This window comes from Chlorocebus sabaeus, chromosome 25, assembly GCF_047675955.1.
Source record: "Chlorocebus sabaeus isolate Y175 chromosome 25, mChlSab1.0.hap1, whole genome shotgun sequence".
Taxonomy (NCBI): domain Eukaryota; kingdom Metazoa; phylum Chordata; class Mammalia; order Primates; family Cercopithecidae; genus Chlorocebus; species Chlorocebus sabaeus.
Window position 1 is genome coordinate 16,463,853 of NC_132928.1, and position 18,371 is coordinate 16,482,223.

Below are 18,371 nucleotides of genomic sequence, written 5' to 3' on the forward strand. Positions count from 1 at the left end.
GAACAGGGGACACAGAAAACAACTCTGCAGGGTGCTAGCAGGCCAAAGCTGATGGGCAGATACACAGACAAATCCACGTACACAGAAGGAGTCAGAGAGTTAGTAACTTAGTCTCCAATAGGCCTGTGGCACCTTGGTGTCCTTAGCTAGGTGATCACCAAACGGGCTGAGCCTGCAAGCTTACCAAGAGATTGCGTGGCCAAGGCAGAATGGCTCTGGCAACAATGCAAAAAGAGCAAGAAAAAAAAATCCATAGGACTCTGGAAGAAGGAAGACAAGCCCTCTTACTCAAAAAAATGAATATACATTGCATAGTAGTCTGAAAAATAGTCCCCCAAAGCCAATCCCTGGAAAGCTAAGCTTAACAATGCATTCACCATAAAGAAAAAATACTGAAAGAATCCTACCATTAACCAAGCAGGAAATGAAGAGATTTGAAGCTAAGAAGCAATAAAGGGATAACTGGCACAGCCTCTTAGAACCAAGAATTATCACTGTAGGAGCCCCACGAACTCCAGACTGATCTTGAAAGGCAACCATTTCCCCAATGTTGATGAGAAATACAGCTGGTATTAGCTATAAGAACATACTCTGTAAAGCCACTGCCCAAAAATCAATGTGATATAGAAATAGGTATTTATATAAGAATAGACACATAAATGCCACAAAAGAGAAAATCTTTAATTAGTGAAAACTCATATGAAGTCTATACATAACAAAGATAATAGTTCAACTTCTTTGAGAAAAAGGTGGATTATCTAACAAGTGATCTTATAAGTTCATCTGTTAAAAAAAAAAAGGTAAAGTGAAACATCATCTGACATTCTGTTCAAATATAAATTCCTCAAGAATCATTTTTTAAACTTTTTTAAAATTATTACTGTAATAATCATCTTGTAAAACATGTAGTCATTAGGAGACATTTCTAGTCAAGACCAGAAACCCAGAAGCAGGGGGTGGGAGGAGAGTACAAAGAGAACTAAATATATAATTGAACATATAAAATGTTGTTTCACTAAAGGTATTATAAACAATTCTAAAATATATGTATGTCTATATAATACACATGCACATATACATATATGTACATGAGGTTTGAAAATCATTAGAGGTATGTTTAAATGTGTGCACTATACCTATGCATATAGATAAATGTATTACATTTCCTAACTCTGGCTGTTGAAAAGAAGCTTAGAAGCAAGTTGCAAGGAGCATACCTACTGACCAGATAGTGATCTCAGTAGCAGCTAGGGTCCGGATAGAAAATGAAATCCACACAGCGATTTGAACAGGGAGTCTTATAAAGAAGTATTAACTATTTACAAAGTATTAACTACTAAGAGGAAATAAAAGACAACTCTTATGAATGCCTAGGTTGAGGAGGAGAACCAAAGGAAATACCTGAAAGAGGTGCCTCCTCCCCAAAGCTAGAATTCAGATCTCATTGGAGGCAATGTGGCTGTAACCCACTGGTTGCCCCTGACATAGCTGTTCTAATATAATACTAGGAGGGTCAAACTTCATGAGCAAGGAACCACAGGCCGAGAATGGCAAGCAGGAAACTCTGCTGTGGTGCCAGCAGATCCAGGAAGGCAAGGAGCCACAGCCAGTAACTGACAACAAAATTTCCTAGGGGATGAGTACCACCAGGCATCCCACACATGCCATGGCAACACAGAGCAAACAGGAACAGAAGCACACCAAAACCCTACTTCCTACAGTGTCCATCCAACACCTTCTACTGACTAAGCTCATCCATACCAGCTGGAAAAGGAGGTCTAACAAGGCAATGAAGGTTGGATTTGGAGCCAAAATACAATAAACTGAGAAGCAGCATACTTTAACACCATTATCCACAAAAAGCAACCAGGGTTCCTTGAAGAAATGGCAGATTTCCAGGCAGGAGCAGAATAAACTCAAGAAGAGCGCTGAACATCTTGTTATGCCTAAAAATAGTAAGTGCTGAAATAAAAAAAAAACAGGATGAGAGGAAGTTACAAGGACACAGAATCCAGCTTAAAAGGGCTCCTACTGATCAAAGCTGGGACAATTTGTGCATCAAAGTAATTCAATGTATTAACGAATTCTAAACTACTAGGAAAAAAAAGATAAGTGAATCCAGATCAATCAGGGATAGATGGACAGATTCATGGATACAATATATAGATATACAGATACAGATACACAGCTGTATAGATACAAGAGAAACGTAGATGCATAAACACAGACACAGACAAAGGGAGAAGGAAGGGTAATAGCAAAGGTGGTAGAGTACAGGAATTGGAAAATCATTATTTTGTAACTATCATATAAACATTGGGTTACGCAAGAATCATCAATGGATGCTAAATCCAGGAGATAATTTTGTAGAAGAGCAAGATGTTTTCATGAACTTACAAATGTCTCCCCAAAGGTTACTTATTAGCTTCAAGAAAGAAAAAAAAAATGAATATACATTATATAGTAGTCTGAAAAATGGTCCCCCAAAGCCAATCCCTGGAACCTATAAATATTACCTTTTTTGGAAAAAGAATCTGCAGATATGATGAAGGATTTCAAGATGGGGACATTATCCTGCATTTTCTGGATGGGCGCTAAATGTCTCACAATGTCCTTATAAGAAAATCAGAGGGAAGTTTCACAAAGAGGGAAATATGAAGATGGAGCAGAGTGAGGCCTGAAGTTGAGGGCCCTGAAGACTAAAGTAATGCTGCCACAAGCCAAGGAATGTAGGCAGCTACCAAATGCTGAAAGAGGCAAGGAATAGTGTCTCTCCTCTGAAAAGAGGATATCCCCTGCCAATACCTTGATTTCAGCCCAGTGGTACCGATTTCAGACTTCTGGACTTCATAACTGTGAGAAAACAAATTTCCATTGTTTTATGCCACCAAGTGTATGGTAATCTGTTACGGCAGCCCCAGGAAACTAACATAGTGGAAAAGCTGGACAATAGCTTGACCAAGTGACATAAATTCATATCACTAATGAGGGGCAGACAGACATCACGTGCCTTCAGAGGAGATACTCTGAGGACACCTATGTAGTATCCAGCCAAGAAGAATTCATAACCTAGAATTCAAAACATGAGAAAACATCAGAGAACCTAAAATGAGGATCGCTCTCTTTAAAAGCGGGGAAAAGGATATGGATAGAGAGGGAGAAGGTATTCTTCAAAAATGCCAATATAGGCCGGGCGCAGTGGCTCACGTCTGTAATCCCAGCACTTTGGGAGGCCAAGGCGGGTGGATCACGAGGTCAGGAGATTGAGACCATCCTGGCTAACATGGTGAAACTCCATCTCTACTAAAAATATAAAAAATTAGCCGGGCGCAGTGGCGGGCGCCTATAGTTCCAGCTACTCAGGAGGCTGAGGCAGGAGAATGGCTTGAACCCGGGAGGCAGAGCTTGCAGTGAGCCGAGATAGCGCCACTGCAGTCCTGCCTGGGTGAAAGAGCGAGACTTCCATCTCAAAAAAAAAAAAATGCCAATATAATGAAAAACAAAAAACAGCTATATTAACATTCCAGATTAGAGACTAAAGACAGCAGCTAAGTAAAATACCAATCTCAGAATGGATCCTATAACAGAGAGAAGAAAAATGACATTAAAAGGTCAACTAACAAAATTGGAATACAGATGGTAAATTATAAAAATGTATTGTATCAATATTAAATTTACTCAAATTGATAACTGAACTTCATCGATGTAACAGAATATCCCTTTTCTTAGTGAAGAACTGAAGTGCTTAGGAGTAAAGGGACATGAAATTTGGAATATAATTTGGAATAACTCATTAAAAAATTATGGCCAGGTGTGGTGGCTCACACATGTAATCCCAGCACTTAGGGAGGCTAAAGTGGGAGGATCACTTGAGCCCTGGAGGTCAAGGTGCAGTGAGCCATGACTGTGACACTGCACTCCAGCCTGGACAACAAAGTGAGACCCTGCCTCAAAAAAAGAGAAGTTAAAAATTTTAAACTTAAAATAATGTAAAATTATGTGCATATATTTTATATGTGTGTGCTGGGGGAGAGAGAGGAAGAGGGAGAGAGATAGGAGACAGAGGAAGAGAGGGAAAGGGAGAAAGGGAAGGAGAAAGAGAGAGACACCAGCAAATGATAAAGTAAATGGGATAAAAGCTTAACAATAAGTGAATCTGGCTACAAAGTATGCAGGGGTTCTTGTACTATTCTTCTTGCAGCTTTCTGTAAGTTTGAAACATCCCTCATCTCCACAGGCTGCCTGAGTGTTCTCACCATACAGCAACCAGTTTCCCCAAAACATGTAATGACACTTGGAGGCGAGGTGGGAGCATGAGCACACAAGATGGAAGCTACAGTCTTTTTTTATAACCTAATCCTGGAAGTTACATACCATCCCTTCTGCATATGCTACTAGTCATACAGACTAGTCCTGGTTCAATGTGGAAGGGCACTTCACAAGAACATAAATATCGGGAGACAGAGACCACTGGGGGCCATCTTGGAAGCTGGCCAACACAGACCACTCTTTGGCCCTCAAAGATTCACACTCCTCCCACATACAAGATCTCCTCACCCTCCTCCCAAGGTCCCCAAGAGTCTCACCCCATTATGGCAGCAATTCAAAGTCCAGGATCTCATCATGTAAGTCAGATCCATGTGTGATTGAGGTTCTTCAGGTGTCATTCCCTAAAAGGAGCCCCTTAAGTACAATCTTCCTAACCTGTGAAACTATAGACAAGTTACCTCCCCTCTACCCACTCAATATACAACAGTGGGATAGGCATGGAATAACTGCTATAGACATCCTGTACAAAAAGGGGGGTATATGCAAGCCCCAAAGAAATCAATGGGTCCATAGTAATTCTGAAATCCAGCAGGGCAAATGTTAGAAGTTTCTGATTAAGGCTCACCGGCTAGGAAAAAATTCTCCAAGGCGATGGCTCTGCCTTCTGAGCCACTGGTTCCACCCTGAGTCATACCTCCTTTTCGATGAAAAAGAGCAAGGTGTGTGGCTTCATCGTTGTTTTTAGCCTTCCTGCCAGTAAAATTTGGGGGAGACAAAAGTCTCTCTGCATATATACTTTTAACTTTTTGGGGGGGGGGTCATCTATGACTCTTATTGGGGTTTACTCAATTAGACAAAAGTGATAGCCACAAATCTCAAGTTAAACCCTTCTGTAGCTTTGGCTTCTACTGAGCTGGCTGAGGCTTACACTTCCACGAAGCCCTATTTGAGAGGATCTGCAAGGCACAACCTTAATCTCTACTGAGAGCATTTTGTCTGACTGAATCTTTCTGAGGTCTTAAGAAACATTTTAGTTCACACTGGGCTTCATCTTTAGGCCACATTTGCTCAGAAGTCATTTCTTAATTTTAGTACTCTCTGCTATCCAGAAAGATAGCATTTTCAAAACAAGTCCCAGGTCCTTTTTGTTTAACAATCCTTCCTTTAGTTTCTCTCTCTCCTTTCACATTTCACTATGAGCAGCAAGAAGCACCACACTATAAATACTCTGGGTGGAAATCTCTTCAGCTAGCTTACCCAGTTCATTTGGTACATTTTCAACTTTCCACATAACTGCAGGCAACAATGTTGCTAAACTTTCTGCAACTACATAAGAGGGATCTTCCCTTCAGTTTCCAGTAACACTTACCTAACTTCCTTGGGAATCCTCACTTGCAGTCTTACCAAATACCATGAGGCTCCAATTAATCACTTCTTTTTTTTTTTTTTTTTTTTTGAGACAGAGTGTTTCTCTGTTGCCCAGGCTAGAGTGCAGTGACGCGATCTCGGCTCACTGTAAACTCCACCTCCCGGGTTCACGCCATTCTCGTGCCTCAGCCTCCCGAGTAGCTGGGACTACAGGCACCAGCCACTACACCCGGCTAATCTTATTTTTTTTATTTTTTATTTTTTGTATTTTTAGTAGAGATGGGGTTTCACGATGTTAGCCAGGATGGTTTCAATCTCCTGACCTCGTGATCCGCCCGCCTCGTCCCCCCAAAGTGCTGGGATTACAGGCATGAGCCACCGCGCCAGGCCCAATTAATCACTTCTTCAAGGTACTTCAGGCACTTACCAACACTCTCCTCAAAGCCCACAGCTCATTTCAAAACCACTCTCCACATTTTCAGTTTTGTTACAAAGTCTATTAAGTAGTTATTGCTGTGTAACATATTATCCCAAAACATGGTAGCCTACAACAAACATTTACTATCTCACTCAGTCTCTGAGGGTCAGAAATTCAAAAGTGGCTTGGCTGGGTGGCTCTAGCTCAGGCCTCTCATGAGATTGCTGTTAAGTGTCAGTCAACGCTGCAGTCATCTCGAAGTTCAACTGGGACTGGAGAATCTGCTCCTAAGTTCATTCACATGGTTGTGGCAGGTTTCATGCTTACTAGTTTTTGGCTGGAAGCCCCTGTTCCTCACCATGTGGGCCTCTTCATATGCTACCACAATGTTCTTACCATAGGAAAAGCTGGTAACCCTCAGAGCAAGTTACAAGAAAGAGAAAGGGGGAAAAAAAAAAAAAAAAAAAAAACCACCTGAGGAGGGATGCCACAGTCTTTTATAAACAAATCTCAGGAATGACATATATCATCACTTTTGCTATTGGTCACACAGACCAACCCTGGTACAACCTGGGAAGGTGCTATGGTTTAGATATGGTGTGTCTGACCCCACCAAGTCTCACGTTGAAATCTGATCCCCAATGTTCAAGGTGAGGCCTGGTGTGAGATGTCTGGATCACGGGAATGGATGTCTCATGACTGGCTTGCTGGTTCTCACTCTTAGTTCCCGTGAACTAAACCTGTTGGAAAAAGCCTGGCACCTCCTCCTCTCTCTCGTTTCCTTCTCTCACCATGTGGTGGCCTCTCATTCCCCTTCTGCCATTGAGTGGAAGCAATCTGAGGCCCTTCCTAGATGCAGATGGAGGCCTCATGCATCTTTTACCTCCTGTAAAACCATGAGCCAAATAAACCTCTCTTCTTTATAAGTTACCCAGCCCCGGGTATTCCTTTGTAGCAACACTACACAGACTAAGACAGAAGGGAAGACACAAAGATGTGAACACCAGGAGACGAGAATCACAGGAGGCCATCTTGGAGGCTGGCTATCACAAAAGGCATGGTCCAAATATTTAGCAAACTAAAATGTAGCATGATTTCAATTTCCTAATGTAGTATAAGGAAAACAGAGACTTCACTTACACATTTTTCTTATGTTGGCACAGTAATTGTAACTATATCGAACCTTGCAGAACAAAAGGTAATTGTGGTACACTACCTGACTTTATAATGAACAATATTTGCTCTGTCATAATAACATTATAAGGCGGGGTGCAGTGGCTCATGCTTATAATCCCAGCACTTAGGAAGACTGAGGCAGGAGGATTGCCTGAGCACAGGTGTTAAAGACCAGCCTGGGCAATATGGTGAAAACCTGTTGCTACAAAAATTACAAAAATTAGACTGGCATGGTGGCACGTGCCTGTAGTCCCAGCTTCTCAGGGGGCTGAGGTGGAAGGAGATGGAGGCTGTGTGATCGCACCACTGCACTCCACCCAGGGTGACAGAGTGAGACTCTGTCTCAAAAAATAATAATGTTATAAATGAAGTTTATTAAATTCCAGCTTTGAGAATTAGTCTATACATTACAAGCTTAATTATAACCAATAAAGAGAATATAAATATCACCACCTTTGACAAATGTTAAAATATAAGTATAGATTTCAAATGTTAAGTGGTGAAGATAGCTGAAGGGGTAGGAGGAAGATCAAAAATGCTATTAGAATCATCTTAGACAAATGATACTGTCCACAGTTACGGAACGAGAAATAAAGTCAATAGAAGAACTAAAAACATTATGTAATAATACAGAGAAACAGGGTAAACAAGCTAAATACCCACCAGAGTAGTGAGTCAATAGATATGTAAAAGTTGTTAAATCAAGAAAAAATGGGCCAGGCGAGGTGGCTCACACCTGTAATCCCAGCACTTCGGGAGGCCAAGGAGGCCGGACCACCTGAGGTCAGGAGTTCGAGACCAGCCTGCCCAACACGGCAAAACTCCGTCTCTACTAAAAATACAAAAAATTAGCTAGGTGTGGTGGCAGGTGCCTGTAATTCCAGCTACTTGGGAGGCTGAGGCAGGAGAATTGCTTGAACCCGGGAGGCAGAGGTTGCAGTGAGCCGAGATCACTCCACTGCACTCCAGTTCGGGCGACAAGAGCAAAATTCCATGTTTAAAAAAAAAGAAAAGAAAAAATGGTATAGGCTTATTACAGATACAGAAATAAGTACTTGAAAAACAAAAAACAGGATTAAAATTCAGTTATGTCTAGAAGCAAAACTGGGTGGAGGGAAGGAGCAGGAAACTTGTTTTTATTGTACATTCTTCAGTACTACCTTTGTTTTGTGTTTTGTTTTTATTTTACTTAGCCACATGCCTCTTTAAAAGTTATCTGCCAGACGCAGTGGATCACACCTGTAATCCCAGCACTTTGGGAGGCTGAGGTAGGCAGATCACTTAAGCCCAGGAGTTCAAGACCAGCCTGGGAAACGCGGTGAAACCCCATTTCTACAAAAATAGAAAAATTAGCCAGGCATGGTGATGTGCGCCTATAGTCCCAGCTACCTGGGAAGCCAAGGTAGGAGAATCACCTGAGCCCAGGAAGTCAAACTACAGTGAGCAAGATCACACCACTGTACTCCAGCCTGGGTGACAGAGTAATACTCTGTCTCAAAAAATAATAATAATAATAACTTAAAAGTTTTTCCAATGCATAAAGGACAATGATGTTACAATTATTTAAAACAATGAGGCAATATGCATCAAAAGTCTCAAAAATATGCAGACCCTTTGAATGAGTAAGTCTCCTCCCAGGAATTCACCCTACTGTACACCAGCACAGTAATGTATGAATAAGAATATTAACTGTGGTGTTATTTATAACAGCAAAAGGCCAAAAGCAATATACCAATAGAAGATTGGTTAATCAGTTCAAAAACTGGAATACTATGTACATATTAAAATTAGTAATGTAGATCTTTTTATTGACATGAAAAGACAATCATAATATACTGTCATATAAAAAAGAAAGAAAAAAATATATATATTGTTATATAAAACCAGGTTACAAAATCATACATAGCAAGATTCCATTTTTGAGGTTTCTATACATAGATGGGTAAAAAGGCATACACATATTCATAAGCACAAAAATACACCACACACACACTCAGTCTAGAATAATATGCCAAAATATTATACTATCTAGGAGACGATATTATTGCTGAATTTCTTTCTATTTAAGTTTTAAGTATTTTTCTGCACCATCTGAGTTATTTGCATATACTACTTTCATAACCTGAAAAAAAATTGTCTAGTTTGAAAAATAAATGTGCATATACATTGACTCTGTAATTCCATATGCAGAAATTGGTTGCAAAAAGTAATAGGATAAAATGTTCTGGCTCATGCCTGTAATCCCAGCACTTTGGGAGGCCAAGGCAGGCGGACCAGTTAAGGTCAGGAGGTCAGTTTCACCATGCCTGGCCAACGTGGTGAAACCTCATGTCTACTAAAAATACAAAAATGAGCTGGGCGTGGTGGCAGGTGCCTGTAATCCCAACTACTCGGGAGGCTGAGGCAGAAGAATCACTTGAACCCAGGAGGTTGAGGTTGCAGTGAGCCAAGATCATATCACTGCACTCCAGCCTAGGTGACAGAACAAGACTCCATTTCAAAATAAAAAAATTCTGTCCATATAAGAACATTTACATTAGAGTTATAAAAAAAAACCACATGAATATTCTATATTCCCAGTCAAAATCCAGACAGGGGACAGAAACTACACCAATTATTTTGACACACAAAATTTAATATAAAAAACTGTTACCTAGGTATTTGAAAACTGATGAGGCAAAAAAAAAAAAAAGAATACTAAAGTATCAAAAAGAAGTTGCAAGAAGCAAATACTAGAAAACCATACCATTCATACTATAAGCAAGGTGTCAGGGAAACATATAAAATGAGACAATTTAAAAAAAAGAAAGAATTTTAAAACTAATAAGAACAATTGAATATCACCTTTTCTTATGTTCCTACAGGGTTATTTGGTTGGTTGGAACTGAAGTTGTTTTGTTTCACAGATGGGAAGAGTAAATATATTCTGGGTACACAAAACTATAACAAGAACAAGAAAAGACAATTTCAAGTGCTTGCTGAACAATATGAATTATCTCAATAAGCAAAGGGGCTTCTGACTTCATAGTGTAGTTATGTTAGAGTTCAGTATATATACAAAATTATCACTTTTTTAAATTACAATTTCAAAATAATCACTTACCAAACACTATTCCTTTAGCAAATGGAGGAAACAATTCTGAATGTCGGAATAAGTTTTTGTGAATTTGCCATAGTTCTTTGTGTAGTTTCTTAAAATCACTGTATCTCTTCCATACAATTATCTAAAGAGAGAAAAAAATTAAACGTGTATCGCATAATCATTTAGGCTCAGATATCTGAACAACAAATAATCTTTTCATTAAAGTATTCAAAATTGTCATGCAAAGGCAAACACATGTCCTAACCAATATGATTAACAGACTGAAATTAACTAATAGTATTTGCTTTAAAAATATAAGGCAGATTCCTGCTGACCAGGGGCATGAAAAAAATAAAGTAAAAATATATTACATGTAAAGTGGCAATTCTTCCTCAAACTATTCTGTTTTGGTTTCAAATTTTCATGTTAAACAAGTATGGTTTTATTCACACTGGAAAAATATTCAACCCAATATGGAGAAGATGTATTCTATATAAAATGTCACTTCATCTGCTCAAAAACCAATTACAATTGGCCTACAAATGAGTTAGATGTCAAAACATGTATTCTTTCTCAAAATAATACATTTATAAGGACAAAACAATTAATTTAGCCAATTTTTGAACAAAAGTACATACTTGGTATTTGCCTAAAAGGATAAACTGAGTAACACTGAAGAAATAGCTATGCAGTACGCAATTAACGTGGACTTTGTCATAAATCTTAATTTACACTAGTAATAAGATGTCTGCAGGCAAGCTGAATCCTGACCAGAACATCATTAAAATTAGTATATTTTAAAAAACAAAACAAAACAATTACCTAGATTAGACAACATGTAAAAGTGTGTTTTCCTTCATTAGTCTGAATTATTATTTAACCTTACTCAGATTATATTTTAAAAAAACAAAAAACTTTGTAAAGAAAAAGGATTTGAAACATGGCCTTGATATCACAGATTCAGCCCCTCAATCTCTAGAAAATAGGGTAAAATTGAGTTTTAAATCCCATTACTTCAGATACTGGGGTCTTTACTTCTGAAAAGCTTAATCATCTCAGTTCTAACAAACTTTTCTAACAAGTTTTTCATGTACAATAGAGTATAAGACTAATGAGCAAATAACAGGTCAAGCAGGTAACCAGGTGTGATTTAAGAGATTCCTGCCAAAAAACCTACTCTCTGCATGTATAAAATTCTTCAGCAAACTTTTTCATGCTGCCAAAAATTCTACCTTAATGTTTATTGTTTTTAATACAGTTATAATCCTAGGAGGCTAGGCAGACTATAATATGAATTCATTTTTAAAAAACTGCTTCCTCCTGATGCTTCTCTTGTATTCATTTACTCAACAACAAAAAGAGTCACCAAAACAAATATTTCTATGGCCCTACTTTCCACTAAGCATCATATTGTCACAAAGTACGAAGACAAGGGAAATACAGGCCGTGCCTTCAAACAGTTCACAGCCTAGTTAGGAAGAATAAGCCAACACATCATAAAACAACAACATCATAAGACAGCTTGAAAAATGCTGAGAGGGGCAGCTCAAGAGTGCTGCAGATGTAGTACCTAAATCAGCCTTGTATGTCTGAGAAGCCTTCACAAAAATTACTACCTTAGAGAGTCCTCAAGGGAAGTGGTCAGTAGACTGACAAAAATAAAAAAGGGGGGGGGAGGGAACTGGGGGTGAAGTTTCTAAAAGGACAGTGAGATGTCAAGTATATATTACTAAATGAAGGCAATTCATTTAGGCAATTTTTAAACAAAAGTACATACTCAGTATTTGCCTAAAATGATAAATAAACTGAAGAACACTGAAGAATAAATAGCTGTGTAGCAAGTTTTGCTACAGAATGGTGGTGCCATGCCCTGAAGTGAACAGCAAGGAAGCAGCAGCAGTTCCGAGGCAAGAAAGAGGTTCAATTTTCAACACATTTAACTTAGGAGTTCGTGAGGGAGTTGCCTGGAGCTATTCAATGAGATAGACAGGTTTAGGGTTGAAGAGCAAGAACTGAGCAGGACCTATTAACCCGTAGATTAAAAGATCAGTAGCAGATAGGCAGTAATCACTCAGGAAAGGTTTCTTAGCATGTGCAATGAGATGTGAGGATTCTAACAATGACATGATGGGAACAAAAAATTGTTATTTTTATATTTTTAAAATATATCAAATTACAATCATACTACATTGCCAAGGAATTAAAGGAGAAATGGTTGATGGGCTTATGTAAGCAGTACCTTATATAAAGTAAATGTCATTATAAACTGGACATTACATAAGGTTAAGGTCATTATGGCCTGGACATGAAAGTTATTCAAAAGACTGTAGCTCATGGAAACAATTAGATTTGCAGATAAATTTTTTATTCTAGTTAAGGTCTTTTTTAAATACTGCAAGAGAAACGTAAGGAGCAAAATTCAACAATTTAATCATGATAATTATTAAAATACCATGGTATATGAACCAGTAGATAGTCTGTCAGGGCAAGAATTAGAACCCCCAAATGAGAATCTGTGTTTCTTCACCATGCCCTAATTTATTCACTCTCATATTTCTTCTTCTCAACCCTATGGCTGCAGAACCAAAATACCTAACAGCATCGCAAAATGTCACATCCACTGCCTCCTTTTCTTCTTACTCCTTCTGAGTTTCGAAGTTTCCAGAACTCTTCAAAATACAAAAGTGAACAAAAGTATACTTCCACTACAACAGCAAGTACTGATGTTCATATCTGGACCACACAAAGTCCTCAAAGACACATACAGAAATTATTTTCTCTAATTAATGTTCAGTACTTTCCCATCGGGAAAAATAGGTCTATAACACCTATTTCTTTACTGAACCAAGTCTCCACAAATTCCTTATTTATTAAAATCACTCTGAAGAAAATGTCTCAATGATATATTAATTCAGTGATAACCATACAAAAAATACAAATTTAATAAAAGCTTAATTTTCATTAAAAACATTCCCTTAAATATTTTTTACATAAATGTTTCCTTTTCAGATAATTACACTTAATAACACCAAAAACCTTTTAGATTCCTGTATTTTACAGAACCACCAATTGAATTAACTTTGTCCTTTTCACTCTCGCACAGTATTAATATTTAAAATTTGCTGGATTATCTCTTCTTACAATCAACAGCACTACCATACTATTTGCTTACGAATTTTCTTTTCCCTCTTTTCAAGAGCCTTTCCATTCCCTTGATATATTTCACTGATATATGAGTGTGTACTTATTTTCTAAAATGATTTTTTCTCACGCTTGTAATCACAGCATTTTGGGAGGCCGAGATCACCTGAGGTCAGCAGTTTGAGACCAGCCTGGCCAACATGGTAAAACCCCGTCTCTACTAAAAATACAAAAATCAGCCAGGCATGGTGGCGGGTGCCTGTAGTCCCAGCTATTCAGGAGGCTGAGGTAGGAGAATCACTTGAGCCTGGGAGGCAGAGGTCGCAGTGAGCCGAGATCACGCCACTGCACTCCAGCCTGGGTGACAGAGTGAGACCTCCATCTCAAGAAATAAATAAATAAAAATAATAAATAAATAATAAAACTATTTTTTTAAAAAGGATTTAAAAGTTAGAGATTTCTGACATAATACATAGAAAGTCCTATTTCAGTTCTTTTCCTTCCCCAAATTTCACCAGTGAAATACCCTACCTGTAGAAAGAAACAGGTGTAGATTAATTTGTTTAAAAAAGGGTGAGGGGGAGCAAAACCATCTCTTCTTCACTTTTCTGCTGTCTATTCATGTTCTACACAATCTACTGAATGAGAGGCCACAGATTGTTCAGCATTCTTAGGAAGAAAACACTGATATGTGGTGGCATGTGCCAAGGTATAGATAAAAGAAAAACAACAAAATTTCTCCCATTTTAAAAGGCTAGTGTATTACTAGCCCTACATTTGGTTGAACTATCAGTACATCTAGTCCTCACTAGCCGTTGTGAAGCCTTACTATAGTCTAAAGCAGTAACACACGAACAAGTTAATGGAGAGGGAAAGTGAAAGGAAGTGAAAAACAAACTCCACATGGTGAATTCCTCTCCCAAATGAGAATTCCAATGTTTAAATACACTAAATGGGAAACTAAAAAAAGTGCTGTTATAATTTCAAGATCATTCTATATTTTCAGAAGTCAACTAAATAGAAGACTTTTAAAAATTTATACCACTTCTAACAAAGAACCATGCAATTGTCTAACTAAAAGACACTTACAAGAGTTTTCTGATGAAAGGTTCACCAACAGTTGTTATTATAAAAGAGTTTTCCCGAAAAAAGGACTAAGAAAATGGCAGAGAGTATGTTCATGGATAGGTTGGTTCAGGATTCTCCCTGGAAAATGGGAACATCAAGCTACAAACTACAGCACAGCAATCAGACAATGCATTCAAAGGAAATACACCCATTTTCAATTTTAAGAGTTGTAAACTAGAAATCTAAAGAATAGTTCACACTCACCAACTGATACAAGACAGAAAAGTACTTTAATCAACAGTGCAAACTACTTTCACTGCTACATATATATATATATATATATATATTTCTTTCAAAATAACAATATTACAATATTCTTCCTGTTTCCTGATGGAGAAGGAATTGTCTTAAAACCCATCAGGAAAATTCAGGAAAATCGTATTAAATCTTTTATATTTTATTTATTTTTTTATTTTTTTATTTTTTATTTTTTTGAGACAGAGTCTCGCTCTGTCGCTCAGGCTGGAGTGCAGAGGTGCGATCTCAGCTCACTGCAACCTTTGCCTCCCAGGTTCAAGCAATTCTCCTGCCTCAGCCTCCCAAGTAGCTGGGATTACAGGCACCTGCCACCATGCCCAGCTAATTTTTGTATAAAAATATATCTGTTTTAAATCATAGGACAAAAACAACTATGAAATCAGACATAGCCAGAAATGATAACGTATAAAATGTAAATATTATCGGCCGGGCGCGGTGGCTCACACCTGTAACGCCAGCACTTTGGGAGGCCAAGGTGGGTAGATCACGAGGTCAGGAGATCAAGACCATCCTGGCTAACACGGTGTAAACCCTGTCTCTACTAAAAATACAAAAAATTAGCCAGGCGTGATGGCGGGTGCCTGTAGTCCCAGCTACTTGGGAGGCTGATGCAGGAGAACGGTGTGAACCCAGGAGGTGAAGCTTGCAGTGATCGTGCCACTGCACTCCAGCCTGGGCGACACAGCGAGACTCCATCTCAAAAAAAAAAAAAGAAAAGAAAAACAAAAAAAAAACATTAAATATTATCTAAACCTGGGGCCATACACTCATACCAACCAGTACCAGTCACCTTAAACGTATGAATCAAGCCAGGTATTTTCTGTAGAGTAGTGAGACCTGTGGCTAAACAGAAAGAACCTACCACCCAAAGACATTCATATTTAATTGTGGAAAAAAAAAAAAAACACTGTTGCAGAATCAGCACTGTAAACTTAAAGTATCTGTTTTAAACACATTAGGGAAGGGGAAAAAATTCCAATATATTTCCTTCTAGTCTTAGTGAAAATGAGCAGGGACTAAAATGAAAGTAAATCAAGAAACATTCAATGCAGCAAGTTCCTCGGTAAGGATTCCTAAAGATGTACAACAAGTGCAAAGTAAATACAAATAGAGAATCCCACAAATTTAAGCAAAACATAACAGGTTGGTATCACTATAGAAGGAAAAAATGCATAGAAGAATCTGCAAAAGTACTAACTTAAAAAGTTTTAAAAAAAGAAACATCTATGCCTAAAGCAGTTTTCCAAGATGTCAACATGTCAATTCAACATAAAAGTGAAAGTAGTTGGAGACCCATAATTTACTGTTAGAATCCTTAAAATAAGTATTAGTTACCAAATACTTTTTATTACACAGGCATTATGATCTTGAAATGGGTAAATAGGGACCCATGAGTGATACTGACATCTTGTAAACACCAGTTACCAGAACAATTATCACTTAGTAAACAGCACCATAATTCATTAAATTCTTATTTATACAACTTAACACCTACTAAAGCTTAACACTTTAGTAGGTCTCAAATAGGACACTTCAGCTACTGTTTTGTGAACTGAAGACAATCTTCACGCAAACATATAAAGACTGATGTACAGGCCGGGCACAGTGGCTCACATTTGTAACCCCAGCACTTTGGGAGGCCAAGCGGGTGGATCATCTGAGGTCAGGAGTTCGAGAACAACCTGGCCAACATGGTGAAACCCCGTCTCTACTAAAAATACAAAAATAGCTGGGCGTGGTGGCAGATGCCTGTAATCCCAGCTACTCAGGAGGCTGAGGCAGGAGAATCACTTGAACCTGGGAGGTGGAGGTTGCAGTGAGCCGAGATCGTGCCACTGCACTCCAGCCTGAGCAACAAGAGCAAAACTCCGTCTCAGAAAAAAAGAGATTGATGTATAAATGATTCAGGCGAGCATTTAGTTAAATTTTTATCAAATACATAAAATAAAATCTGCATATAAATGTTACCTCCTGGACATCCTCTGGATTTCTTCGAGAAACAACCTAAAACAAAACATACATAGAAATCTCTAATCATTATCAAAATTTAAGATTTCATATTTGTATAATTAACCTGCAATAGTATTTGTATGAAAAATTCAATTTACTTTAAAAAAAAAAAAAAAACTGTATCATTTATCCAAAACTCAGCTATATAATAACTTCACTATCTGAAATACATACTGTGAAATCAGGTTTAACCTAAAGTTACCTCCCTTAGGCTACATATTTTAAGTTTGGCCTAAAAGTTTCTCTGTACCTAATGAACAGAGAAACAGATATGTAAATAGACGTGTAAAAAGACAGTAACCTACTCTGGTGCCAATCACCAAGTTTTGGCCGAAGGGAGCCAACTGTTCGGTGTTCAAATAAGGCAAATGTTTAGTTGGAATCAATGCAGCTGTTTCAGTTTCGGTTTCTGTACATCACTTTCCTTTTTCTGTCCATAAATTTTCCACCACGTGGCTGTGCTGGAGTCTCTCTGGACCTACACTGACTGAGGAGACTGACCAATTTGTGAATCATTCTTTGCTCAATTAAACTCTTTAAATTTAATTTGGCTAAAAATGTTATTTTAACAATACTAAAAATTAAGCAAAAAAGCAGCTAAAAGTAAGTCCACATGCTAAAGTTCATATATTCACTATATTCTTAAGAAAAAGTGTCTGGCCTTTACTCTTAATTAACATAATTCTAACAAGCTTATTTACATCTCCCCTTCCCAGCAAGCCTACGTACAAATTAGAAGCATAAAAAGCAGCTGCGCTTGGGCAAAGTGTACAAGGAATCTCTCTACATTATTTCTTACAACTGTATACGAATCTACAATTAGCACAATAAAAATTTCAATTAAAATAAAGCAGCTACAATACTCAGACGCACCATGTGAGAAGTATGAGAAGTAATTACTGGCTGCCTAATGATGAAGAAAACAAAAGTAATATAAATTATTTACAAATATTCAGGGACAAATAATCCTTCTATCAATACTCCCTAAGCAAAGAGGAAAACAGGAGATTCTTTCAGACTTCTCTGATTACAAAGGCCAAAAAGTCTAACACCAGGTAAAAAGATTTTTTCCACAAAACAAAAAGATAAATCGGCTGTTCTGCCTATGGAGTAGCCATTCTTTACTCCCTTACTTTCTTAATAAACTTGCTTTCACTTTAAAAAAAAAATTAAAAAAAGATAAATCAAACATGCATTAAAATGGTTGCCTATGAGTATGAGGAAGAAAAGGGTCTTTGATAGCCAATGACAACACACCACGAACTAGGGATTAGAATCCATTCAGTACCACCCCTAAAGTCCAAAACAAGAACAAAAAATGGAGAATTTACACTCAGACAAACTTTGGTTCAAATTACAGTTCCTCCACTTATAGGTTTGATCTCATCTATGAAATGGAGATAATACTAACTGCCTGGCCTGGCTGTTGTGAACAACAAATAAGAACATAGCAAGAACTCTATAATTTAAAAGTTTCCTCTGTCCCCTACCAGACAGGTTAACCATTGTAAAAGGTCCCAC

The 18,371-nt window shown here is 38.0% G+C and overlaps 1 protein-coding gene across 17 annotated transcripts in view; it reads right to left on the reverse strand.

The window, feature by feature from the left end:
* The window catches only part of RPS6KC1 (ribosomal protein S6 kinase C1), a 217,618-nt gene that overhangs the window by 181,422 nt on the left and 17,825 nt on the right, over positions 1-18,371 (reverse strand). For 7 of the 17 annotated variants that reach the window (XM_073011515.1, XM_007988471.3, XM_007988469.3 and 4 more), the window contains 2 exons: positions 16,809-16,844; positions 10,335-10,455 (listed from right to left, as the gene is read on the reverse strand). In XM_073011515.1, coding sequence (XP_072867616.1) covers positions 10,335-10,455; positions 16,809-16,844 — 157 coding nt within the window. Of the gene's footprint in view, positions 1-10,075; positions 10,172-10,334; positions 10,456-14,543; positions 14,661-16,808; positions 16,845-17,155; positions 17,235-18,371 lie in introns of those variants that run through there. The other 10 variants (XM_073011522.1, XM_007988476.3, XM_037985568.2 and 7 more) reach the window with 5 other exon arrangements.